The sequence below is a fragment of the Mesoplodon mirus genome (genome assembly GCF_964341445.2).
Source record: "Mesoplodon mirus genome assembly, chromosome: 11".
Classification (NCBI taxonomy): Eukaryota; Metazoa; Chordata; class Mammalia; order Artiodactyla; family Ziphiidae; genus Mesoplodon; species Mesoplodon mirus.
This window is the reverse complement of record NC_138987.1, coordinates 20,344,293-20,372,274: the sequence shown is the minus strand read 5'-3', so window position 1 is coordinate 20,372,274 and position 27,982 is coordinate 20,344,293. Positions and strand designations below refer to the sequence as shown.

At 38.1% G+C, this 27,982-nt stretch overlaps 1 protein-coding gene across 2 annotated transcripts; it reads right to left on the bottom strand.

Moving 5' to 3' along the window:
• Positions 1-4: 4 nt before the first annotated feature.
• Positions 5-27,672, bottom strand: METAP2 (methionyl aminopeptidase 2). Of its 2 annotated transcripts, none has more exons than XM_082636023.1 (11): positions 27,427-27,672; positions 25,548-25,652; positions 21,610-21,675; positions 17,780-17,882; positions 8,145-8,306; positions 7,206-7,387; positions 5,899-5,993; positions 5,562-5,658; positions 1,997-2,100; positions 1,375-1,490; positions 5-688 (listed from the first exon to the last, which is right to left on the bottom strand). In XM_082636023.1, the coding sequence occupies exons 1-11, from the start codon at positions 27,575-27,577 to the stop codon at positions 436-438; spliced, it is 1,434 nt and encodes a 477-aa protein (XP_082492149.1). In that variant the 5' UTR covers positions 27,578-27,672; the 3' UTR covers positions 5-435. The 2 variants fall into 2 exon arrangements, with proteins under 2 accessions (XP_082492149.1, XP_082492148.1); XM_082636022.1 differs by having other exon boundaries at positions 25,548-25,655; positions 27,427-27,671.
• Positions 27,673-27,982: the final 310 nt, after the last annotated feature.

Genomic DNA, 27,982 nt, shown 5'->3' with positions numbered 1-27,982 from the left:
GCTCTCAGATCTGAAAACGTCTTTATTTTTTAGAAAATGGATTCCAGGAAGGTTAAAAAGCAATACCAGAGGGTATAGGTGCAGAACTGGATGTAGTCATTCAAAGCATTCAATTAAGAATATGGCAATATAAATATCTGAAAAGCATCTCTTAGGTGTTTGAAACAAAATGTGTTAGGTCATTCCTAATTAATTGGAGCTTTATAGCATTTCCTAGACAGAAGGAAAACAGTTAACATTTCAAAGTCCTGAAAGCTTTTTCCTTGGTTAATTACATTAAATGGTTTGCCTTTTATCAAATTCCTTCCTTTTTAAACATGGATAAAAGTATGACATACGTCCACTGTTAAACAGACAACACGTTGCAAATTCTGGTATAATGTATTCCAACAAAGCTTAGAAAATAAAAGGTGTTGCGGTGGCTCTGGACTAAGTTTAATAGTCATCTCCTCTGCTGACAACTTCTTTACATGTTGGACGCAAAAGTATGGTATGTTCAAACTGCGCTGTATATGATCCTTTAATGTCACATAATGGTGGATATGGATCTACAATACCCAAGTCACACAGATTCTTCAGAGCCATCAAATATTTACTTTCTCCCAAACGATCCAGCCATCTGCGGCAGAAGGCAAGGGTGCCAAAGTTTTCATTGATGACATTTAACAAGTGTTTTGTTCTTGGAAGCCTAAGACAAGAAAATCCAAGATTAACAGTTGGCTAAAAAGTTAGCAACTCATTTCCCTCATTAAGGAAAACTCAAACCAAAGCTATGACTTCACTTAGTAATTAAAGTTCAAAAAACTCTTTTTTGCTGCCTCTTTCAACATTCAAAAACCAGAATGTATAATACCCAATTATAGATGGCAGATGAATAGGAGAACAGATGAAGGCTACCTTATATTTATGTGTCTATGCATGTGTGTGTTAAATTCCAAGTACAGACTCATCAATAGTATGAAGGTGGGAATTTCCCTTTTGGGGGAAATTTCGGCAGTAAGCTGAAAGACCTGAACAAAAAGTAGACACTTCAACCATCTCCGAAAAGTAAAAAAAGTAAATAAAAATATAAAGTTTACCAATGAGAAAATACTAAGAACAAAAACCTAGGAATGCCAGCAAAATGATAATCTCTGAAATTATTACCCTTGTTGGAAACTGGATATGAAGACAATACTTACATCATTCTCATCTCAATTAAAATTTTTAACAGGAGAATTTTTCTGCTGAATTATAGAAATCCACAGAACTTATTTTTAGGCCATAGAACTGTGCATTTATGAATGTGCCACTGTGGATGTCCGTCACACTTTTTAAAATGCTGTTAACTGGGAAGAGAAACTCATCAGTCATATAAAAACTACAGTCGCTCACCTTATTGGCACGTGTCCAACATCAAAATTTTTCATGTAATGTGAACATTCCATATCATCATGAACCACGCCTTTTCCTGTGCTACCAAAGGTTTCAATGGCATATACTTCTCCTTCCTAAAAATACATATATAAGGGTCAAGGGTAGAGAAGAAAAATTCAGAAATTCAGAACTAATTACAATTCCCATCTCAACTTCAGGCTGAGGTAGTCCCAATACCTGGTAGTCCTTATCTACCTTTTCCTGTTTTATCTCCTTAGCACTTTTGGTCTTTGTGTCATCTATTAAAATGTAAGCTTTACATGAGCAGGGAATTTTGTTCGCTACTACTGAATACATTCCAGTGCCTACTAAAGAGACAGGCACCTACGAGATGCTCAGTAAATATTCACCAAGTGTTGAATGAACCTTTGACATGCCTCACTTCCACAGCTGACTGAGCCCCAGTCTGACCAGACACAATCTGCACACTCACACAGCCCAATTCCTGTCAGGGTGAGTATGGACGGCAAATTAATTTTGTTCAACATACTATATACTCAACTACTACTAGCTTCATAGTTTGGTAGAAAAAAAAAAGTCAAAATGCTTCACAAAAGAACAGTGTTAATGGCATACATACCTCCATTCTTGTTGCCTCTCCTCCTTTCACAATGGGCACTGTTTTCCCAGCATGTATTCTATATGGCCCAATTGAATGGCCATTTAGATTACGGATTGGTTTCACTGGCATAACAGAAAAAAAAAAAGTTATTCAGGGTCTCTAAAAGCACAAACAGGTATGGCTCTATTAAATAACCCCACATTAACATAGTTAAATACAAACTGGAAAACTACTGGGATACTGCAATGTTACTGATTAAAAACTAGAAGGAGTAGGGAAAATGATGGAAAAAGAATAAACTATGTGATGAGGACATGATGGGGGTCCATCTAGGGAGTTACTGTTAATAAAAATACAGTCATAAAATATCATGTATATAAGCATTACAAACATGAAAAATATGTATTTTCATGGTTATGGACCAAAAGGTAATTTGAAAATGACGATTCTGTGTCAAAATAATAGAACTAAGAAACCTTAAATTTTATTATTACATCAACATTTCAAATGTTTAAAAAGAAAATCTAAACAATCCCAAGGTCCTGGGATCACTGATAGAATAAACAAATTGTTGAGTACATTCACACAACGCAACACTTACTCAACAATAAAAATGAAAAGCTACAGATACACTGACCTGAAATAAAACCAAATGAGCAAAAGGCGGCAAAATTATATACATACGGTGCAATTCCATACACACACACAAACAGTTCAAAATTAAGCATAATTAAACTAATGTTTAGAGATGCATAATAAATGGTAAAGATAAAGAAAAGGAAATGCCAATCCTTAGTACTCAAGACAGTGGCTTATTAGAAGAAGGCTTCTGCAACTGAGAAGGGGTATATAGAATAGGGGGGGCTTCTGAATGCTGGCAGTATTCTTTGTCAAGGGGTAAGGTACATAACTTTTACAATTGTTCAGTTGAAGTTTTACATTGTGTGTATTTTCAGTTTTTATTATATTCCACAATGAAGGTTAAAAGAAAAAAATCTAGTTCTACAGTGCTAGAATCTTCAGTGTGAGTTACCATTCTTCTAGGGCAGAATTAGGTAGCAAGGTTTTTTTTTCAAATCTTTAATAATGACAAGCATATTACAAATTTAGGGGGTGGTACAGAAAAATAAGACTCTTAATTAGCTCTTAAAAAAAAAACTTCCTTCTGGGCTTCCCTGGTGGCACAGTGGTTGAGAGTCCGCCTGCCGATGCAGGGGACACGGGTTCATGCCCCGGGCTGGGAAGATCCCACATGCCGCGGAGCAGCTGGGCCCGTTAGCCATGGCCGCTGAGCCTGCGCATCCGGAGCCTGTGCTCCGCAATGGGAGAGGCCAAAACAGTGAGAGGCCCGCGTACCGCAAAAAAAAAACAAACAAAAAACTTCCTTCTTATATAAACGATAAGCTAAATTTATTTTAAAATTCAGCAAGCATTATTATTCCTCTAACACCTGACAAACTGACTCCCCAGGCCAACCAAAAACACATTTAAATAAAAAGATTTCTTAGCCATACCAACCTAACACATATAACTAAGTTACATAGAAGAAGCAGGGCTCGGGGGTATCCATTTTTATAGTATACAGGTTGTGTACAGTGGCAGGCTAATTCTGGAACGAATGGCTATAAAGGTAATTTTCCAATTCTATAGCTTCTTGATCAAGGTAAATAAAACCACTCCCTTGATGGCCCAGCCCAGTTCTGTTATGTGGTTTTTGGGAATTGCTTCTTGAAGTTCAGCCTACAGTCCATTTCTTCACCTTCCCAATATCATGATTTGTCTATACTCTTTACACTTAAACCAGTAAAAATGAATTCTGTCACCCTCAACTAAGAACCCTGATCAACAAAATAACTGGCGTAAAAAAGGTGGGTACCGAAATGATAGAACCTAAAATGTTGCATTGGCTTAGTGGAAGAGGTAAGAAAGTAGATATTAAGGATTCCAACACTGCAGGCTAGAACTGTTATGTGGTGACTAAACATTAAGTCAAATTGTCACCTAATATCCTTGAAAGGCAGACCACATGCCAACCAAAGTTGTAGAATTAGGAGAAAATAGAAGGGAAAGATGATTTGAGAGAGACGTGAATACGTATTTGTTGTGGCACCGATCTCAAAACTGGGAGTGGGAAACAACAAATATTTGTTGAATACTAATAAATTCCAGGCACTGTCATAAAATTTATATTTCTCAAAAACAAAACAAAACAAAACATGGTATCTTGAATCCTATTACAATCAAAGAAACCTGGGTTTCTTAGAGGGACTTCCTTGGTGGTGCAGTGGTTAAGAATCCGCCTACCAATGCAGGGGACACCAGTTCGATCCCTGGTCCGGGAAGATCCCACATGCCACGGAGCAGCTAAGCTCATGAGCCACAACTACTGAGCCTGCGCTCTAGAGTCCACGAGCCACAACTACTGAAGCCTGCATGCCTAGAGCCCAAGCTCCGCAACAAGAGAAGCCACGGCAATGAGAAGCACACACACCACAACGAAGAGTAGCCCCCTCTCGCCACAACTGGAGAAAGACTGCGTGCATCAACAAAGACCCAATGCAGCCAAAAATAAATAAAATTAAATCTTAAAAAAAAAAAAACTCTTTAAAAAGAAACTTGGGTTCTTAGAGGTGACAGAATTTATCTAAACTCAAAGATAGACCTGCCTAACCCCAAAGCATGTTTTCTTCATTAGCCCGTAACACCTCCCATCCAAGTGTGAGAAGTCTTAAGAATTTTTGACTTGTACACACGTTCACAGGTTTAAGGATCTGCAAGAGAGCAACAAGGACAGGCTCTGTGTCAGGTTTAAGAGGAAGAACCACTGTGCAGTTGGTAGAACACCACAGGCCAAAAGTATCTACAGGGGAATGCAAAGAATGGTGAATGATGTGAATTTACTGAGGGACAAGGAAGCGTGAGAGTCTCCATGCTAAATTAGATTACAAAGGAGTCAGGATTTGGTTAAAGGAAATGTAGGAAACATTCTATAAGAAAGTTTTTAAGACAGGAGTTACAGAGAGCATGAGCACAGATTAGGAAGGAGAATGGTGGCTGGAAAGTGGTCAGATAAACCCTGGGAGTTGGAGAAAGGCTGGACTGACAACACCAGAAAGCACAGGTGATTCTGGGATTGTGTACACAGGCACTGGCTGGGAAAGACTAGGCAGCAAGGGGAATAAGATTAAAGGAAGGACACACAAGGAATTAACTGGCCTCTAAATTTTGAATTCAACTTAAAAAAAAGGTGGGGAGAGTCATCAATGGAAAGGGCCTCTGGCTTCTGTCTGAGCCTGTGATTAGTCACAGAAAATCTAGCCTACATTTCAGCCATCCTGGATAAATCCCCAGGTGTCTTCTTACCAGCTACCAGGGTAGATGACAACAATTCCCACCAGCTAGCTACCACAGAACTCCTACCGTGAACAGGTCATTTCCCTTGTTTTTCCTCTTTATGTTCCCAATTCCCAAGAGATAAAGATGAAGCAGCTAATCTAAAGAAAGAACTCAACACTATCTTGCAAAATTATTTCTGCCAAGGTCACAGACATTTCAAAATAAGATGCATTTTTAGAGAACATACCTTGATATGTCTTCCCATCTATTTCAACTTCGTAGGATTCCATAACTTCTTGGATGGCCTCACCAACATCACATAGACGGACATCGATTCCAGCACACTAAAAATAGAATCATGTATACTCTGTTATTCAAAGTGCAGAATTTTATAGCAACTTAACTCCTTAATATCTTAAAATAAGGGACAAGCAGAAATGACTTCCTCTATAAAAGCCTTCCATACACTGTATTACAATAACCCACTTAAAACCCTAAGGGTGGTGGACCAGTCTTACATAACCCAAACAGGTTATAAAGTGCTCAAAATATGTTGAATGAAATGGTGCTTACAGTTCACATACCTTTATTCCAGTGTTAGTGGCATCTTTTACAGCTTTTAATAATGTATCATATTTGGGATTAAAAGTGACAGTAAAAGCGCAGTCAATAATCCTACCTGAAAGAGAAAATTTGTCTTTAAGTTTACTTATCAGCTAGTCAAATGATCTACTTTATAGTATCTACTCTATTAATTAACCTTGCTAGTTAACAGAAACATAAAATGATGGGCTCAAATGAAGGCAGCACATCAAGTACCCAGACAGCAATCATAATCAAAGGGAAAAAAAGTGTAAGTAAGTTATACAAAGGTTTTGAAATGAAAAAATTAATTCCAGGGTTGGTATATACTACTTCAAGACAGCACCAATTCAATATTCACCCAGGCAGTTATACAAAAATATAAACAGAAACAAATCAAAGTGAGAAAAGCCTGGGGAACTAAGGAAGAGCACGGTGGGCAGAGAAAATGTATAGGTCCACAGGACACTAACCATCAGACTAGCTTCTCCAATTTAGTAAAACCTCAGGTAAGTATTTAAATCTAAGCTTTGCTTTCTCACCTGTTAAGTGAAAGTAAAAGGTACTTACCTAACAGGGTTTGGGAGAGAATATAGAAAAGTTAACAATTATATATAAAGGTTGGTAAACTCAAAGGTTCTAAGTAAATGTTTTCTGTTATTATATGAATAAAAAATGTCTACAACAATGAACTGAATGAGATGTAAGATTCTATTTTTCATGCCTTGATACAATAGGTAATAAACCTCAATTACCCAATAGTTTTCACTGTACTCCACTAAGTAGGATGCTTTAAAGTAAATCTCAAAATCGACCTCAACACAGCTCTACTGAAGAGTGAGGCATCAAGAAGAAAACGTGGGCTTCCCTGGTGGCGCAGTGGTTGGGAATCTGCCTGCCAATGCAGGGGACACGGGTTTGAGCCCTGGTCCGGGAAGATCCCACATGCCACGGAGTAACTAGGCCCGTGTGCCACAACTGCTGAGCCTGCGCCCTTGAGCCCGTGAGCCACAACTACTGAAGCCTGCGTGCCTAGAGCCTGTGCTCCACAACAAGAGAAGCCATTGCAGTGAGAGGCCCTCGCACAACAACGAAGAGTGGCCCCCGCTCGCTGCAACTGGGGAAAGCCAGCGCGCAGCAACGAAAGACCCAATGCAGCCAAAAATAAATAAATAAATAAAATAAATTTATTTAAAAAAAAAAAAGAAGAAGAAAACGTGAGAGTTCAGTATCTACAGCCCCACCCAACAGGGCCAAGAGTAGAGTTTTCAGGAGGAGGGTGGAGTGGGAATTATTTCTAACAACTCACCACTTATATGTGTTCCAAAGTCTATCTTACAGATGTCATCATACTGTAATACTGTTGTGTCACCAGCATTGGGAGTATAATGGGCAGCACAGTTATTCAGAGAACACCCAGTAGGAAATGCCAGGCCTGCATTTAATCCATTCTCTTTTATTAACTTCCGTGAACAGTCTTCCAACTTTTCACTTAAAAAAAAAAAAGGAATTCGTTTACTTTTATGTTCCTACCCGTATATACCTTACAGCTCATCAACTCCAGAAAGTTTACTAAAACTCTTAAATTACTTTCTGGGAGTGATCTGAGCACTTTCTGCATGGGACTAAATAACAGTCCTTTGACGTTATGAACACAGTAGTTCATCTCTAAAAAATAAAGAGAATTTAATTCCACTAGAAATCTGGAGAAACAGAAAAACATGATCCACTTTCAACTTGATTTACCAGGAAATAAGATTCTTGACTTAGACTGATTTAAATGCTGATTACATTTTATTTTCTCAATGCTGCATGTTTTGAATATTCTTGGGATCAGAGTATTAAGTTGCCCTATAGCTTATTATTTCTCAAGGGGAAAGCTGGAGAAATAATTACTTTTATTGATTTCTTCATTGCATTATAAATGTTTTGTGTCCCAGAATTTTAATTTAATACGATTTACTGGAGAGCAAAGTAACAGATTTCCAAACAGAAAATAAGAATCAGTAATGTGTACATTTGTACACATGAGAGTACATGAGTACAAAATAGGGTGAGTGAAGCTGCAAATGTCCTCTTACGGTTTCCTCATTACATCGACGCTACAAGAATTTAGAAGGTATTTCTAGAACCTTCACTTAAAGTTTTTTGGCAAAGCGTTACATAATGAAAGCCAAACATTACAATTGGAGAGTTAGCTCTAAACCATTTTTTTTATCACGTTCTTACAAAAACATATCCCTTTTACCAGATTTCTATCATTGTCATCCCAGGCTTGATCCAGCTCATGACATATTTTCTAACTTGTCGATGTGCTTCTGCAGCTTCTCGAAAATCGTTCCAAATCTCTTCACTAGCTTGATCTAGTGCTTTCTTTTCTTCACTTGTAGTTCTCCAAGCAGCTGTTCGCCTTTATAGTATGCATAGTATAGCATTAGTCATTTAATAAACAGAAAAATAAGCATAACAGCTGAGAGATAAAAATACACTAAGATATTTTGGACAAAAAATTATATATTCAGTTTCTTTTATTAGAAGTCGGCAAAGTTTCTGAAATACAAGTACAACCAAACCTAATCAAGTTAAACCTTTCATAAGACTCTTAGAAAAAAAAAATCCTCAAGTGAGATTTTATTCATAGTCAGAGGGACTAATACCCTACACCACATAAAATAACACAAAAGTAGAGAACCAGAAAAGTCAGAAAAGAGTCCTAGAAACAAAGCAGAGGGGAGGAAAAAAAGTCATCCTTCCCCTTGAGCTAATATAAATTTTAAGGATGCACCAAATATTAACATTTAACTTCACCAACAGGGCAAGTACTAATCCAAAGACTTGACCTGGCAACCTGCATATACCTTACTCAAAACATAAAACACTATGTGCTTTTGCAGGATTTTTCTAATTGTATATATGTTAGAGGTAATCTTCCTTGAAGGAGATGGCTCATATTTGAAAACTGCCAAGGATAACAAACAGATTTTTATATTCAGTATTTGCAAATGAGAAGATCTACTGACTCCCTTTTTTTTTTTTTTTTTGCGGTATGCGGGCCTCTCACTGTTGTGGCCTCTCCCGTTGCAGAGCACAGGCTTCGGACGCGCAGGCTCCTCAGCGGCCATGGCTCACGGGCCCAGCTGCTCTGCTGCATGTGGGATCTTCCCGGACCGCGGCACGAACTCGTGTCTCCTGCATCGGCAGGCGGACTCTCAACCACTGCGCCACCAGGGAAGCCCTACTGACTCCCTTTTTAAGCAGTACATTTCAAAAACAATAACTGCTTCGAGTGAAAATCTTTTTTAAAGTTACAGCTTTCACAGATTCTTAAGCAATACTGAATACAGAATTCACAAGTCAGTGATCACGGAAGTATAAATTATACTTAGTATAAGAGTGATGCCTTCAAGAAATAACTCTTATTTGCCTCAAAGCCAGTGGTCAGCAAACTATAGCCTGCAGGCAAATCCAGCCTGGCACTTGTTTTGTAAATATAATTTTTTTGCAACAGGACTTCCCTGGTGGCGCAGTGGTTAAGAATCCGCCTGCCAATGCAGGGGACACGGGTTCGAGCCCTTGTCCGGGAAGATCCCACATGCCGCAGAGCAACTTAGCCTGTGCGCCACAACTACTGAGCCTGCGCTCTAGAGCCAACGAGCCACAACTACTGAAGCCTGCGTGCCTAGAGCCCGTGCTCTGCAACGGGAGAAGCCACCGCAATGAGAAGCCTGCACACCACAACGAAGAGTAACCCCTGCTCGCCATAACCAGAGAAAGCCCACACAGAGCAACAAAGACCCAATGCAGCCAAAAATAAATAAAATAAAATTAATTTTTAAAAAAAGAATCCACCTGTCAAGGCAGGGGACAGGGGTTCAATCCCTGGTACAGGAAGATCCCACATGCCGTGCAGCAGCTAAGCCCGTGAGCCACAACTACTGAGCCCACGTGCCACAACTACTGAAGCCCGCGCGCCTAGAGCCCATGCTCCGCAACGAGAGAAGCCACTGCAATGAGAAGCCTGTGCACCACAACAAAGAGTAGCCCCCACTCGTCGCAACCAGAGAAAGCCTGTGCACAGCAACGAAAACCCAATGCAACCAAAAATAAATAAACAAAAATAAAACTAAAAAATAAAAAGTTAAAAAAAATTTTTTTGCAACATAGCTATGCTCATTCATTTATATGCCATCTATACCTACTTTCATGCTACAACAGCAGAAGTGAATTAACATTCAAGACCTGAAATATTTACAATATGACCATCTACAAAAAAGAGTTTACCCAACTGCTTTAAACTACAGCCCCCTAAGTTAATGCCCCAAAATGCTTTCAGAGTTTCTCTGTGTCAGCATCAAGTTCATTATTATTACTTCCTATTGCAGCAGCTACCTGTGCCAACATCTACTTCCTCTGATTTGCTACAAAGGCCCAAAGGAGCTGTCCTATGTGAAATTGAGGGTATTTAAGAGTCACAGAGGCTTCTATAGCTTATTTACTGTTTGGAAATATATTTTGGATCTATCTACTGATGTTATTAGAAAACTGAAATATTATCAGTTTAAGGTCAATTTTAAACCCCTTACATACTTAAACGTGCTATCAATTACTTTTATAGGAATAGTAAAAACTAAGAGGCAACTTGTAATCAAAGTATTCAAACAAACACCCTCAGAGCAGAAAGTAACAGGATAAGATCCTTTAAAAAGTATATTCTCAAGATGTGACTCAACCTTTTTCAGCTGCAGTACACTTAAGAGTTGCTCACTCCATGCCCGGACAGACAAGCCACAATTTCCTGACCTCCAGTTGTAACTCTAGCCCTGTCTCTCCCAGAAGTCCAAAAATCTTTCCTGAAAACCAGGAATCCAAACATTCTAAGAATAAATCATTCTTAGGCACAAGAGTACTAGCTTTATTCTCAGATCAATCTTTAAGCAAAATAAATCACAATTCTTCATCTTTTTACATGGACCATAATCCTGGCACATATACCTACAGCCACACCTGACAGTAAAGTCTGAAAGCACCTTCTGCTTCAAAAGCCAAGATTTCTGTGGAAAGTAAAAATATCAACTAATATTTACTCTAGGGTGGTAAGATAAAAGACTATGTCCACAGGGAACTGATGGATATTACGCATGTAGGGATGTGAAAAGGGAATTGGTCATTATCAATTCCCATTTCGTCTCCTCAGTCCAACCCTTAAGATTCTTCAAATCGACTTCTTATAGGTTAAAACATAAGTGTAATTAAATTTCAAATGCTATTTGACATTTTAGAATCAGAACATAATACAATAAAGATACCCAATACTGAAATCAATAGATCTCATGACTATCTTACACTTCTGAAGGTTGAATGGCTCTTTTTTTTTTTTTTTTCTTTTGGCCTCAGGGTGGCATGTGGGATCTTAGTTCCCTGACCAGGGATCGAACCCGCACCCCTTGCAGGGGAAGCATGGAGTCTTAACCACTGGACCGCCAGGAAAAGTCCCTGGCTAACTCTTAGAAGCAGTGGATTCTTCAAAAGATTATAGAATGTTCTGCATTGTTAGTAAAGAACTATCAATCAACTGAATTAAATAAATTCTTTTGCTAAGTCTTCAGTTCAAGTTGAAAGTCATTAGAGATATTCGAGAGCTTACTGCCAGGGTCTATAATTATAATTACAGGCCCAAATGAAAAAGAAAGATTATGAAGGAGTCTTCCCTTTACCTAAATTAGAATTTTTGACAGTCTATTTAACAAAAATTTATAAATAAGATGAAAAAAATCATTCTAAGTCATACCAATTATTCCAAAAGGCAGTTAAACTGAGAGTCAGGTGAGGCATGCTTTAAAAAAAAATTATGTCTGTAAAACAAAACTATCAAAACAACTGCTTGAAAGAGAATCTTTATAGGAAGTGTTTATAGAATATATAGGGACTTCCCTGGTGGTCCAGTGGTTAAGAATCCAACTTCCAACGCAAGGGACATGCGTTCGATCCCTGGTTGGGGAACTAAGATCCCACATGCTGTGGGGCAACTAAGTGCACACGCTATACTAGAGGGCCCACGCGCCGCAATGAAGAGCCTGCACGCCACAATGAAAGATCCCACGTGCCGCAACTAAGACCCAACGCAGCCAAAAATAAATAAATAAATATTTTAAAATAATAACAATATAGAGTATGTAAATTCATCACACCCCTTGATATTTCTGAGTCTTTTTAATATTTCATCATCTTTACTGGTGGATGTATTAAAAGCAGAAAAATATAAGTAAAACCAAAAGATACAAAGGTATCTATTAATTTCTAAGAGTCATGTTTCTGAACTCACTGCAGATAACTTAAAAGTGATTATACATGCATTCTTAAAGCACTATATGACACATTTACAAAAACCATTTAAAATGCATATCTATAAAATAAATACAGGGCTTTCCTGGTGGTGCAGCGGTTGAGAGTTCGCCTGCCGATGCAGGGGACACAGGTTCGTGCCCCGGTCCGGGAAGATCCCACATGCCCCGGAGCGGCTGGGCCCGTGAGCCATGGCTGCTGAGCCTGTGCGTCCGGAGCCTGTGCTCCGCAACAGGAGAGGCCACAACAGTGAGAGGCCCGCGTACCACAAAAAAAAAAAAAAAAAAAAATCTTTAGCCCAGAAATAATTAAGAATGATGCAGATATGACACCAATTCCTTCCTCTGGATATTGGTATTTAAAGAGGAAAAAAAAGGGAACTCCCTGGCAGTCCAGGGGTTAGGACTCTGGGCTCTCACTGCCAAAGGCCTGGGTCCAATCCCTGGTTGGGGAACTAAGATCCCACAAGCCACGGAGCATGGCCCAAAAAAGAAAAAAAGAGAGAGAGAGAGAAAGCATGTTTAACTGCCTATAAGAAGAAATTATAGTTGATCCCCAGCTGGTTAAGGAAAATTCTTCTTATAGAATAATGTCAGCAAATAAATGTAGAAGGCATGACAGAATTAGAAATTCACCATTATTAAGTCCTCACAAAATAACTGATAAAGCAAGGATCATCAATGGATATTAAAATAATTAAGTGAAAGGTTTTTAAAAATGGATTTTCCAACAGTACCAAAGTATCCCACAGATTACCTGGAAACTGCAAAAAGAACAAAGTACCTTTAAAAAAGAAACAGCTGGCTGTCACCAAATTAACCAAGTGATCAAATACAGTAAAACTAATAGTAAACAGTGGTTTTCAATCACAGGCAGAATTAAGGAAATTTTTACTTTCTTCTTTTTGCTTATCTGTATTTCCTAACTGTCCTAAAATGAACATGTATTGCTTGTAAAATTAACAAGTGTCTCAAAAAATTGCCTACTGAATTTAGAAATATATATCAAGAATTTCAAAATAATTCTTTGTTCTATTTCTAGAGATCTAGAAAAAGGGAAAAATCAGATCCAATTAACGTACCAAGATGTTCATCACAGAAATTTTCCTAGTGGCAAAAAACTGAAAACAGTATTAATGTTCAAAAATAGGGTAACAGGTAATAAAATTATGCTAGATACAGAACAGAACAGCATTATAGCTATTAAAACTGGTTTCAAAAAATTTTAATGACACAGGAAATGCACGCAGAATGTTGAATTTTTTTAAGCAGCAACAACCATCCTACTAAAAACTGATTAAAAAATCATGGATTTCCACACGTAAGGAAGATGTTCCTAAGGAATGAGATATTTACATTCTCAAAATTCCCACAAATTACTAATTACAGGAGGAAAAACAATAATGATATAATAGAGAAACTGGTTAATACCTTATCCAAGTGAAAGAAATTGACATCGTGTGCCTTCGTATTTGACAACCCTGAAAAGGACACAATATCTACTTATCTAGTAACCCACCCCAAAATGCACAACCTGCTCTCAAATACTTCAGAAAAACAGTATGTGTACAGATTCACCAATATAACATTTTTCCACATTTGCCTTCTATCTTTCTATCTTCCAAGGAGAAAATGGAGTGTTATTTGTATATTATACATAAGTGTCATATTCCACTGAGATTAAGAACGATAAAGCATATGTGACAAAATGTTAAAGATACTCTGAGAAAGGTACGCAGGAGTTCTGGGTACTAGTCTCACAGAATGGAATTACTTCTGTTAAGTATGAAATTACTTCAAAATAAAAAGTTAACATAATGCACTCAATCTGGGTGGCAGTTACACAGGTAAGTTCTTTGTAATAATTCATGTAATTTTCAATCAAGGAAGGCAAGATACAAAACTATATTTAATACTTTACCAAATCCGTAAGAATATTGATTGTAATCTATTTACAAGTAGTCAAAACTGATTATATGAATCTCAAAAAAATTGAGATTTATTAAAGAACAAACATAACCACAGTATCTTAATTTCTTTTGTATTTCTCCAGGACAGCACACAACATTGTTTCCAATACTTTAGAAAAGTATTATCCCAAGAGATATTATAATATATAATTAATATCTTCCTGTATTGTTTCAAAAACGGAACTTATTCCACCTATACAATGTTTAGTTTGCATTAGAAAATGATAGCAAAAAGGAAAAGGTAGTTTCTAAGATTTACAAAATCTCAATTATTTTTTCTTGTATTGAACATTACTTCAAGTGTTCCACCATATTCATGTTGTTAAAAATATTAAGTGTGTTAACAAGTATAGGAAATCTATGGCTTTCTTCCCCTTTAGCAATAAGAAAACAGAAATGGAAATGGGAATTAAAATATCTCATTCACATCAGTAACAAAACAATAGAACACTTAAGAACAAACTTAACAAAAAAGGGACAGGACCTACATTAAAAAAAAAATCAGAATAAGGTGGAAAATATATGACGACAATGGAGAAGTCAATGTGATACAAGTGTCAGTTTTCTGAAACATACATAAATATGATGTGATTCCAATAAGAAAGGCATTTTTCTGTGGGTATGTGTATTTAAACTAAAAATATGACCAAAAGTAGCTGAGAAAAGTAAAAAAAGAACTGTTTGGTTGGGTTGTGTGGCAGAGGAGAAACAACTGACTTATCAAACTATCAAAATAAACAGCATTAGTATAGAAACAGACAAATAGATGAGTGGAATAGAATAAATAATACAGAAATTGGTTCCATTATATAAGGTAACAGACTTCCATTATGTAAGAATAGTATATGGGGCTTCCCTGGTGGTGCAGTGGTTGAGAGTCCACCTGCCGATGCAGGGGACACGGGTTCGTGCCCCGATGTGGGAGGACCCCACGTGCCGCGGAGCGGCTGGGCCTGTGAGCCCATGTGTCCGAAGCCTGTGCTCCGCTACGGAAGAGGCCACAGCAGTGAGAGGCCCGCGTACAGCAAAAAAAAAAAAAAAAAAAAAAAGAGAATAGTATATGGCAAAAGTGGTCATTCAATGAAATAGAATGAACTACTTGAGAAACAATTCTAGCACACCTAGCCGTTCCTTTGAAAGAAGGTAAATCAGCGCTCCCAACCTGAGACAAAAAAGTCTAGGCCGATGAAAGACGTAGCAAAACAAAAAATTAGAGTTTGAGAACATAGAAGAGACTGCTAGGGACCCAGAAGTACAAAATATGAATATATACGGTTACATAAAATCTTTAAATGTGCATCAACAGACAAATGGATAAAGGAGATGTGGTACATATATACAATGGAATATTGCTCAGCCATAATAAGGAACGAAATTGGCTCATTTGTGGAGACATGAATGGACCTAGAGACTGTCATACAGAGTGAAGTGAGTCAGAAAAACAAATATCGTATATTAACGCATATATGTGGAATCTAGAAAAATGGTACAGATGAACTGGTCTGCAGGGCAGAAACAGAGACACAGATGCAGAGAACAAACGTATGGACACCAAGGGGGGAAAGTGGGGGGTGGGGGTGGGATGAATTGGGAGATTGGGATTGACATGTGTACACTAATATATATAAATAGATAACTAATAAGAACCTGCTGTATAGCACAGGGAACTCTACTTCACTTCGCTGTACAGCAGAAACACAACGTTGTAAAACAACTATACCCCAATAAAAAATAAAAGTATAATCTTTAAACTTCTGCAAGAGCAAAAGAATAAAGCCAATAATCAAAAGATGCTCAAAAATCACTAGCAATCTGGGAATCATAAAGTATTAATATATTCTTTGATTCAGCAATCCCACTCCTGGAGAACTATCACATAATAAAACTGCCAGCACATAAGGAGATATACATGTGTATTCCCAAACACATATACGTATATATACATGTATATGTATATACTTAAGAGAGATCTTTATTGCAAATGGTTTACAACAGCAAAAAAAACAACAAAAAAAACAACAAAGTGAATGCTCATCAATTACAAAATGGTGGAATGAAGTACGGTATGTTCATGCCACAGATTATGAAGCCATTCAAAAGAATAACAGAGCTATTCTGATTGACTTAGAGGGACTTCCAAGATGCAGCCCCGATGAGCAAGGCATGGAGGAGGAAAGTGTGCCTACGATTCTGTTTTTGTAAACAAATAATAACCAAAACAGTCTCCTTACACAAACAGAGATAGATGTACACATACATGAGCATAAAACATATGGAAGGCTACCTGCTAAGTGGTTACATGGGTCGGGAAGGAAGAGGAAACAAGCAAAAAAAAAAAAAAGATTATATTAAAAAGATTATATCACATCATATGTACTATGAAAATTTATGTAATTAATATAAAACTGCATGTTTGTGACACTTTAAAAATAAATGTTTTAAGACAGGGATAGTGACTGATGTATTCAAATTCAAAGAAAAGATGCCCATGCCATAAAATATAACATCATGTTCCTTTCTAAGTTTAAAGAAAAACAATGATGTCTTTACAGGTCAAAGAAACAGTGCTACAGTAGAAGCTTTCTTAACCAACTATTGCAACCACTGAATTAACCAATCAATGCTCCTGATCCCCCTGTAAACCATACAGACCAATGCCCACTGTAGTCTGAATACTAGTGGCTAGGTTCCTGTTTTGAATAATAATAATAGCAGCTAACACTTACCTAATGCTTACTATGTGTCTGTCACTCTTCTAAATGCTTTACATATTATTATTCCTCACAACAACCCTATGAAGAGCTCATTTTATGGATGAGGAAATGAAAGCACAGACATGATAAATTACTTGCCCAAGTCACAAAGCTAATAAGTGTCAGAACTGGGATTCAAATGCAGATAGTTAGGTCCCAGCTTCCAGGCTCTTAACTAGTCTACATAATGCCACTTCAAGTGTCTGCTAACCAAATAAAATGCATTCTTTCAGAACACTTCCAAGAATCAGGTTATCTGTGCCCAAACCAGTGTAAGTCATCTGTACTTGTTATTGTAATTATGTAGTTTAATTATACATTACATAAAAAGAATTGTTTCTATGAAAACTAAATTGACTACTCAGAGAAGTTTCAATAAAGGCAAGTCGTCAAAAAATACTTCTGTCAAATGGAACTGTAAATGATTTCAGGAAAAAAAACAATGTAGATATAGGCATCAGCCCGCAGATTACTTAGTTCTTACTGTTCACAGAAACTCAAAATGGAACAGACCAGACAGTGCATTATGGATTCAGCCCATGGAAAAAAAAAAAGTGGAGTTCAATGCAATCCATGCTCAAAGATCAAGAATGATGAAAAACAAATGTTTGTTTTAAGTTAACTTTTATCAATAAAGATTAACCAACTACTGGTCCCAATCATTTTGGATAAGAGGGCTTCTACTGTATCTTCTCTGCAACAAATTCATAAGCTTTTTTATTAAGGTAGTGGAGCAAAGCCCTAATAAAAATCAAATCTGCTTTATTGCTAAACTACAACTTTCAAAAGTCAAACTGGAAGTTATTTTATGATCCTTACCCATCTTGTGTGGGTGGGTACTCGCATTCTTGTCCTTTGGGAAATACACCATTAGGATACAGGTCACATATTGGAACTGAGGGAGGGTCTGTTTGAACTTTTGCTGTGAGATACAAATAAAGCATTAACTTCTGTAGTTAAAAACAAAATTAAGCAGTTAGCATTAGTTTTTCTCAGTTCCTAATAGTTATTATATGTCCTGACTTTAAGGAACCTCCCTGGTATCAATTTACAGTTAAAAACAGAAGATATTTCACCACAATAGCCACCTCCTGATTTATAATTAATTACTTGGGAATAAAAATATTCAACTCCTCAGAACTTCATTATGTATTTAAACAGTATATGCCTTGGCACAAAGAACACTTCTAATGTTTTTGTCTTCATTTACTATACTGGAAATGGAATAGCATACAGAGGCTGGCTTTCGCAAATAAAAATCAAAGAAGCAACAGGAAAATAAAAAAGAAATCCTATAGCGATAAAGTAAAAATATCAAGCTATTATGTATTAATAAAATAGGTAAAAAACTTATTCCAAGGGTATATTATGTATAAAAGTTAGTATACATCGTATGTATACTATGTATACATACATACTTAGTATGTTAGTATGTATACATACCCCAGGGCTAAAAGACTTTAGGTAGCCATATACAAATTTCCAGATACTTGAAAAAAGTTACAGTACTTAGCAGATGTTTTAAGGACACATTATTTCCCAAACTATATTCTAAGACACCAGTGTTCCAAAATGCTTTTTAAAAATATTTAGAGATGTGTCTTCTAAAAATCTGTTTAAATGCGTAAGAACTAGTTCTTATATAGTTCTTATTCTACAATGAACTTTCTTTTAGTAACAAGTGCTGTATCCAAGGAATGTCAGGAAGTTACATAAGACTTAATTAATGCAATAATATATGACTTTCAATGTATACCTGCAGCATGTAACAACTACTGAGTTGAAGTGTGTGGTTTTCTTTTGATTTTAACCAGTCTTATGGGTTTTTATCTGAAATTTTAACATATATTTTAGATTTTTTTGTTCTGCAATGGGAAACAAAAGGACGCATATAAAGAAAAATTTGACAATTTACTGAGCCAAATCATTTATCTGCAGAACCATTTTTTGGTCCCCTCTTTTAATCTGAATATTCAATATTTCACAAACACCCACCATTTTCCTCTTTTTTATGTAATGTTTAGAAGTGTTCTATGGACAAATAAACTTGGGGAATGCTGTTTTAGGTTCCTCCGAAGAGGAAACGTTTAGAATTTGAAATCAAAAACAACCTTAGAGGTCATCTAATTTAGCTTCACACTCAAATCCAGGAATCCTCTAACACCCTGACGGATGGCACTAAGTGCCTGACAGTGGAGGCAATCACTATTCCCAAGCTAAAATACATTCATCTGGGGAGAACTGTAACTGTTAGAAAGCTCTTCCAACACTAATCTCCCTGCTACTTTCATCTGTTAGTGCTACTTAACTCCTTGCAGTTAAAAAAAATTTATTTTTCATTTCTACTGCTTCCTTCCTCTCTATGATGAGAAACCACTTTAAGGGATGTGGTTCTTAACACTTTCACTCATATTCATCAACCCTGTCAGTGTTCCTTTTAAGTTGGTACTAGAATTGACTTCTATTAATAGTTCAAATAAGGTACAATTAGTATAATACACTGTTGATTCTAAAAATCCTACTGCTACTGAAAGGTTAAGATTCCTAGCTTTTTGGTTCACACTGTATAAGCACTCAAAAGCCTTAGGATTCTATCACCTTATACTAACCTTATATATGCTTATTTAAATTTCAGCTTGTTAATATTAGCCTATTGTCTCAGTTTTCTTTTGAAATCTTGATTTCTGTCAGCCAAAGTATTATCATCCTCAGCTTTATATTTCATTTACAAATCTAATAAAGATGGCTTTTATCTTGTCCACAAATTATTAAGACAAAATAGTTAAAGGACTCAAAAAGTTCATTAGAGAAAAAATAAAGAATTTGTCACTGAAATAAGTTGAAGCCTAGCCTTTACCACTTATTAGCTGTGACTTGGACAAATGCCTAAATGCGCCAAGCCTCGGTTTTCCTCATCTACAAAATGAGGAACTAGATGAAATCTTGGATAACCTTTGAAACTTATAACGTACTATGTCCAAGTTATTATCTAAAACTATGAATAATTATAAATATCTGTATTGCAGTTATTGTTAACTATCACTTACAATTCTCTCACTTTATAGATGAGGAAAATGAGGGCAGTAAACTGCCCCTGATTACAGTATTTGGCTTATTTCATAAGTGATTTATGACAGCCTACACAAATAAGAGACATTCAAAGCAAATCAGAGAGCAAAAATCAAAACACAGAAAGAACCTAAAATAGAACCTGAAATAAGGCCAATACAAAACCAGATTTGGCTCTAAATCTTCTAGTAGCCAGTATCAAAAAAAAAAAAAAAAAAAAAAAGGCTAGGTTATTTGCATAGTTCATGGTGCTTCTGCAATAAAACACATTAACTACTCAGGAAAAGCACAATTATTCTTGATACTAAGACCAGACAAAAAAGGGTCTCTCAAGACTGCTCATAAAGAAATATAATGAACAGTAAGTTCAACAACATCCTCAGAGGAGACACAACAAAGGCTGATGGCATCAAAATAAAACATCTGTCAGTGGAAGAGTTCTACCAAGGGCAAGTACAAAGCAGCCTCTTAACGCTCCTCCCTGCTTATCTACCTTCATTAGGAAGCAATTTTAGAGTATTTGGAGAAATAGATCTTTCTTTCTCAAGCCATTCTCAGGTAATACGTCTCACAAGCACACTACAAACAATTTTTGAATGGAAGGAACATGACATCATAATACCTGGAGATTCCTGGAATGCAAGTAATCTGTGCTCATTAAATAGATTATGCTAGGGGCAGAACTGACATCCTGATTAGAAGGATCTAACCAGGATAGATGCCTGACTAGAAAGAAGGCTATTCCATCTCCACCTAGGGACATATCAGGGGAATGGCTGGCAAAGCCAATAGGTTTCTTAAAAAAATAATTTAAGTATTTCAACCCAGAGATAAAAATGAAAGTCAAACCCTCAATATTCTCATTCATAAAATTTCAGCCTAAAGATTTTAAAGGAAGGTTTAGCCAGACACTCAGTGGTCCCCAATAACCAAAGGGCATCCAAGATTAGAACTTGTTCTGATTCTCAACCCAACCTTTATTCCCCAATACTATACAGTCTCCCCTTAGTCTCCCTAAGAGCTTCAGGTCTATGAAGATGTTTGGTTATATCATTTATAGAAACAAAATACAAGGAGGATCATATTTTAAGTGAATTTGAAATACTACAATACATGTTATTAATAAAAATTCACCATACACACAAATTTTAAATAATGGGACTCCTCATTAAATATTTGTCAAGAATCTCGTAATACCAAAACTGGCAGGTGAACTGCAAACTATGTTTATCCTATTACCACTTGGTGGCATTACTTTAGTCATCACTGACAAAATTATTTGAATTATTCAAATTTTAAATTATAAAGTTTTTAGGAACTCATCCCTAATGTGCAGTAAAATAACAACAAATTTATTATTAACAACCCCTGGCTGAATAACAGCTAAGGAAAATAACAAGACTGTTAAACCAAAGTACTTGCCAAATAGCTGTGAGTTTCACTAAATTCTACCTCTATTAAGCCTACATTTATTTCCCTAACATATACCAGGATCTTAAGCAACTTCAAATCTACTCTTCAAACCTGCTGGTTAATAACCACTTCTAATGTGGCAAGTAGGATTAACTAAAGACACTAACGTCCTCTCTTCTTCTTCTTCTTTTTCTTCTTCTTTCCAGTTGCTCCATCTCCATCACCATCTCCATCTAAGAAAAGACACGTCAAGATCACTTAAGCCTTATAAGCAGAGGGATGAAACAAGCACAAGCAGACAAGTACACACACACACACACACACACACACAGAGTGCATTTTAAATAGCATACAACAAAGATGACCCAATACTCTTAGAATTTTGTATATTGCTAGCTTTAAGTATCAGAATTTGACTTGTGCAATCAAAAGCACTAGTAAACTTTACTTTGACTTACTCTACAAAAAGAATTTTTCCGATATTTTTAAGAATAAAACATGTATTAAATAACATCTTTTTTTAAAGCAAAGAAAAATCACTAGTGTTACTGAAATACCTGTAATAATGACTATATGACTTCATCTGAAATAATAATAGTAAGTTTATTTATGCTTTGCAGTTAAACACCTGTATTTCATGACCTCATGTGATCCTAAAGCAACGCTATGAGGTAACAAGGAATGTTTAAGGGACATGACCAAGATAATCCTAACAGATAAATAGCAAAATTGAAGCAAGAATATCACCTGATTCCTAATCCAGTGAGAGGTAAGTGGGGTCTCATCTTTTAAAATATCTTTTCCTGGGACTGCCCTGGTGGTCCAGTGGTAAAGAATCCGCCTTCCAGTGCAGGGGACTCAGGATCGATCCCTGGTTGGGGAACTAAGATCCCACATGCCAAGGGGCAACTAAGCCCGTGCACCACAACTAGAGAGAAGCCCACATGCCCACACGCTGCAACGAAGGGCCCATGCGCCGCAATGAAAGATCCTGCATGCCTCAAAGAAAGAAGATCCCGTGTGCCGCAACTAAGACCAGACGCAGCCAAAATAAACAAACAAACAAACAAACAAAATATCTTTTCCTGCATAGTTGTTATTAGAGAAAAAGAGTTCTTCTTTCTGGATCAAATTGTTTACAAAAATATTTCTACTTTTCCTAGGTTCATAGTTTTCAGATTTTCAAAAGAACCCGATGACCAAAAATAAGAACTATTTCAAAAAACAGCTGGCAAAAGAATACACAAAATAGCCATGATCTGCCTGTCGGTTTTCACAACAACTTTGCTTGAAGCTCAATGACCATACACTTAAACTTTGAGAAAAAATAAAGAATACGATTATGACCATGATTAAAGTGAGTTAAAATATTTTAAATAAAGATATCAAAAATAGACCTAAGTGTCTGAATTTCTAAAAATGCTGCTCAATAAATTTCAACAATCATTTCTGAAGTATGCTAATCTACCCACAAATAACTAAAATAACTAAGAGCAAATAACTAGGATATTCACTAAGCTTATTTTGGTAATCATTTTATGATGTATCTAAGTCAAATCATTATGCTGTATACGTTAAACTCACACAGAACTGTATGTCAGTTTTATCTTAATAAAACCAGAAGGAAACAAATAATGAATGAATAAACAAACGAAAGACAGGAAAAAAATTGCTCAAAAGCTCCCTCAATGAATCGTCTCATAATGAGGGCAGTTTGCACTGCTCACTACACTCTGTCCTGCCCCCAAATGGTCTCTTTCGTTTGGTTTTAAGTCCCATTCCTTCCAATGAGCTTTCCATCAGCATTCAGCCCACAATTCCACCTCCAAATTTCAATAATTTTTTTTTTTCCTGCGTTTCGCGGGCCTCTCACTGTTGTGGCCTCTCCCGTTGTGGAGCACAGGCTCCGGACGCGCAGGCTCAGCGGCCATGGCTCACGGGCCCAGCAGCTCCGCGGCATGTGGGATCTTCCCGGACCGGGGCACGAACCCACGTTCCCTGCATTGGCAGGCGGACTCTCAACCATTGCGCCACCAGGGAAGCCCCCGAAATTTCAATAAATTTTATTGCAGATACCAGTATATCTTTCCAACTCTATATTTTGTCTCTCCCCAATAATCAGTTTTCCTTTAGAAAAAAGCATTGAAATATTAGCTTTCCATCCTCTCAAAGACTTCTCACAACAGTTTAATAGTACTGGTTGATCCTGATTATCAAAATGAATTAGGAAAACGATGAACCCAAACTGGAGAAAGCTACTGATAATTCCTAAAATCTTCTTTAGTACACTGAAGATTTCCATTCTGACAAGCAAAATTTCCTCCTTCAACGTCAAGAGATTCATATAACTTTGCAGAGGTGCAACGAAACAAGGCAGGCACTCTCTTCAAATTAGCACTGTGATTGATATTCTACACACAGTGGGTCAACAGCAACCTATTATATTACCTTGAATTTACAAATACCTTTCTTGTTAAGAGTTCAAAATATGTTTATAATCTGAAGCATAAACCAAGGCAGAATGGACAAGAGATTTGCTTAAGGAAAAGGAAAAGCTAACTACTCCCTTGAATCTGAAACCAAGCAGGATACTGTGGGGCCTTCCTGGGGACAGACCCCAAGTCTCTCACCTCTTTTGTAAAAAAGCTTTAGACTCCTAGGCTTTCCCTGAGTTCCAAAGAGCAAATTTAATCAGAGACGTGAGAAGAATGCAAAAACAAAGGAAACACGATCAAACAAGACTAAATAATAATAGTTTGGCCATAAAAACAAAGGACCTTTAGTTTCTCCTCAAGGGCTACATATAATATCTTGAACCATATCCTGGAGTTGGTTTGCAGATACTAACCCCCCCACCAGGTGGAAAAAGTTAGCTGTATGCTGACCACCAGCACACAGACTCCAGATCAGTTGAAAACAGAAAACTAATAACTGAGATTCCCAAAAAGTCACCCTGTTACTGCACAACCAACCAATCAGAAGAATGTCCACAAGCTGATCAGGAACCTGGCAACCCTCACCTCTAATGTTGCCTTTAAAAACCCTTCTCTAAAAGCCTTCAGGTCTTTTGGGCATGAGCTGCCCATTCTCCTTGCTTGGCATTTTGCAATAAATGCTGTACTTTCCTTTGCTGCAACCTGGTGTCTGAGTTTGGTAACAATTCTTGGCACTTTTTTCCACTAAATTTGACTGTAAGCTCCTTGAAGGCAGAGAATTTATCCTTCTAAAGGAAAAACAACTGCTCTGCATTATCCTAATATGATAAAGTACAGCAAGTATTTGCTGCTAAGGACTGGAAGGCATAAGCCCAAGCTGGCAGTGCTTGAGGCAGAACAGTAGATCATAGCAGTAGATAATTAAGAATGGGAAAGCCCTATCTCCTCTTCTGCCAAAAGAGGCTGTAAAATAAAAATAGTCCTCCTAACTAATCACTCCCTCCACTGTCGTACTGATCGCATCAATTCCTGCAATTCCAAGAGTTGTTGTCTTTAAAGAAATCTTTGGCAAAAGCTCCAAAATACCACAAGGATCTGGGGTCAGGAAATTCATAATACATTTGAGAAGCACTCCAACATGCTCCTTTGACAATAAAGAGAAGTACCTTTGATAGAGTAAAAGGAATAGACTTGGAATCAGGTGCTAGGTTTGAAACTCTGGCTCTGTTATTCTACACAAACTAGCTGTGTCACATTGGGCAAATCATATAACTATCATTTCCTGTTTGCTTGGTTTTTGTGAGGGTAAAATGAGAATGGATGAAAGTATCCTAAGATAGTGCCTAGTACATGTTATTTGTTCAATAAAAGTTAGTTAAATAAACAGTCATTCAATTTTATCTTATTAATACTCACCCACTACTCGGCCTTTTGTTAAGTACATTTTTAAAGTTGAGATCTGTGTTATCTGAGCATTCAACATATCCAACTTTTTAAAGAGTTGCTAATAACTAAATACATTTTCCTTTTCATCTGTGACATTGAGGCTTTAACATCAGTTAAGTAAAACATCAGAGAATATTGGACTATATGGACAAATAAGCAACTCTGGTTAAAGAATGTCATATTTTCTTGCTTTCCTAACCACAAAAATCAAATTAACCATTTACCTTCATCGTCATCAACTCTTTCTTTCTCTTCCAATGCTTGTCTTTCCAACTGTCTTGCTACCTCATCAACCGAGGCTCCTGATTCTTTATCAGGCTCCTGTTGCTCTGCTGATCAAATATAATAACATACATCAAATCTAATAAAGATCTTCCCACTAGAATATGTTCTAAGGATTCTAAAAAACACGTTAAGTCTTCCTGATAAGTGTTCATAAAACAAAAGCAGAAACATTACTTGAAGCAGAATAAAATTTATTTAATGACAGAAAAATCTTCCATATCTAAGTGGTACTGCCCATTCAACAAAATACTCATTACACATTCTCTGTGCTAGGAGCTAAACTGTAAGTTGTTCCCTACCCTTAAGTAGTTTTAACTTTTTTAAAGTATTTAACAATTAGACTACAACAAATAATTTATTAACCAAGCAAGGACTTAAGAAGGGCCATAAATGCTGAAGGCCTTAGTTAGAGGATTTCTGTGGAGCCCTGGGGGCTTCAGGGGTTCGGGAAGAAAGAAACTGTCAAGCCGGGCTGGGTAAAATAAAAATAAGTAGGAAACGATATTCCATTAATAAAAAACAAACTTCTCCAACAGCTAAGCACAAGAGCAGGCCCTGCAGTAGAAGTGATAAGAATGTAGCTATAGGAGTAATATGTATGCGTAAAAAGAGGTAGTATTACCATGTAGCACATAATGAAGTGACATGCTGGCTACAGCAGAGAATTTATCCTGAGAGATACAACTGTTAAAGATATATTAGGGTCAGTCTGCTAAACGCCTTAAAAGGACAAACTGAAGGGTCTGGATTTCATCTGAAAGCCAGGAACTGCCACCAGACTATGTCCTGGGATTCAGTTTTGCTCTGGAAGCGTCCTAGCCCCTACAGCTCTCCCCTTTCAACTCCCATCTAGTCAAAATTTCAAAAGGATACAGGTTAGCCCTCTCTAACCTCTCTCAACTCCACTTCATCACTTCTGGCTTCTCCACTGTCCTCTCACTCTTTCTGTGGCTGATTTTAACAGTACAAATAACTCTTCCTAAAACCAAGGCCTTGATGCAACAGAAACACTGACTTCTCACAATCAAACAGTTACGTTTCTAACTCATAATATAATCCAACTGAAAGCTTTCAGCTGTTTTCCTTGCCTTACCAGTAGATTTCAGAGAAGCTCCATTCGGACCCACAGAATATCCTACCCAGACTGCCTACAAGTGGCATCATAATCCAGGCCTAAAAGCCCAAAAGCTTGACGATACTGTGGGATTAGGCAGGTGAAGAGTCGCACCACCACCACACATCCTGCTATTACTACTCAGTGACAAGAGCGCGTGGGCATTCACACACATACACACACCCCCCAAAAGGGCAGCGCGCCACACAAATCTCTCCGTAAACTGGGATGGTGGGGGGAGGTGCTGCTGAGGCCCTAAGACTCGGTTACTCCACCCCCAACCCTCAACGAAAATATGTCCCACGTTGCTCCAGCAAGGAGGCGGCAGTATGGGTCAGAACCAGATTTTTATGGAGGAGGCCAACCCGTGAGGAAGGTGAGAGGGCTGGGCCCTGGGCACGGCTTCAGGTCCGTCGCCCCGTCTGCGTGGGAGCTAAGCGCCGGCAATGCAGGGGCTCCGGCCCAACGACCCCACAGAAGCTGAGGCACCCTCTTCTCCACCCCTCCCCCACCAGGTCCCTAATACCACGCGAGAAGCCGCCTCTCCCCGGGACTGGGAATCTGCAGCTCGGCCCGGACACACGTTCAGTCCTGGGAATCAGTCCAGGATTCTAAGTCCCTAGTCCCTGTCAGCCCCGCCGGGCCTGAGTCGAGCCGTTCGGCCATCCCGGCGGGGACTAGGAAAACATAAGAACTCCCTTTACCTGTGGCAGCTCCTTTACTCTTCTTCTTCTTCCGTCTTTTTTTCTTGGCCGCCTCCTCAGCAGTAGAGGCAGCTCCCTCCTCCCTGTCGTCTGGATCCAGGTCGCCATTCAGGTGGCTCCCGCAGGACGCTGCCTCCTCCACACCCGCCATGTTGCCCGAGAGAGCGCGAGGAACTAAGACAGGGCGGCGAAGGCCCGCTCCTTCTTCACCCACCTACACCAGCGACGCCGGAAGCTGCTCTCGATGGTACGGGCGCGGGGAATGCTGGGACGTTGGAGGACTCGACTGTGAGGATTGCGCGTGGAGCTGGGCCGGGCTCGCCTCAGGCGGGCGTGGCCGTGGAGGTCGGGAAAACCGCGCGAAACCTGACCCGTGCCTCGTCCCGCGCCTCGGGCAAACCTGCCTGCTAGGGTCAAGTTGAATGCCCGTGCCTGCCCTGTGGACAGGCGCTGCCCGCGCGCGGGAGAGGGGCCTCTCGGCTGGAACCGGAAAGTTTTATATTCGTGGTTTTATACAGCGCACCGGAAGCGAGGAGAGGGGCGAAAAAATGCCTTC

Coding starts and splice junctions, on each gene's coding strand:
- METAP2 (XM_082636022.1), bottom strand. CDS start 27,577: ATGGCGGGTGTGGAGGAGGCAGCGTCCTGCGGGAGCCACCTGAATGGC. Junction 21,676..25,547: donor AAGAGTTGATGACGATGAAG/GTAAATGGTTAA, acceptor GTCTTTTCTTAG/ATGGAGATGGTGATGGAGAT. Junction 7,388..8,144: donor ATGACAATGATAGAAATCTG/GTAAAAGGGATA, acceptor TTTTTTTTTAAG/TGAAAAGTTGGAAGACTGTT.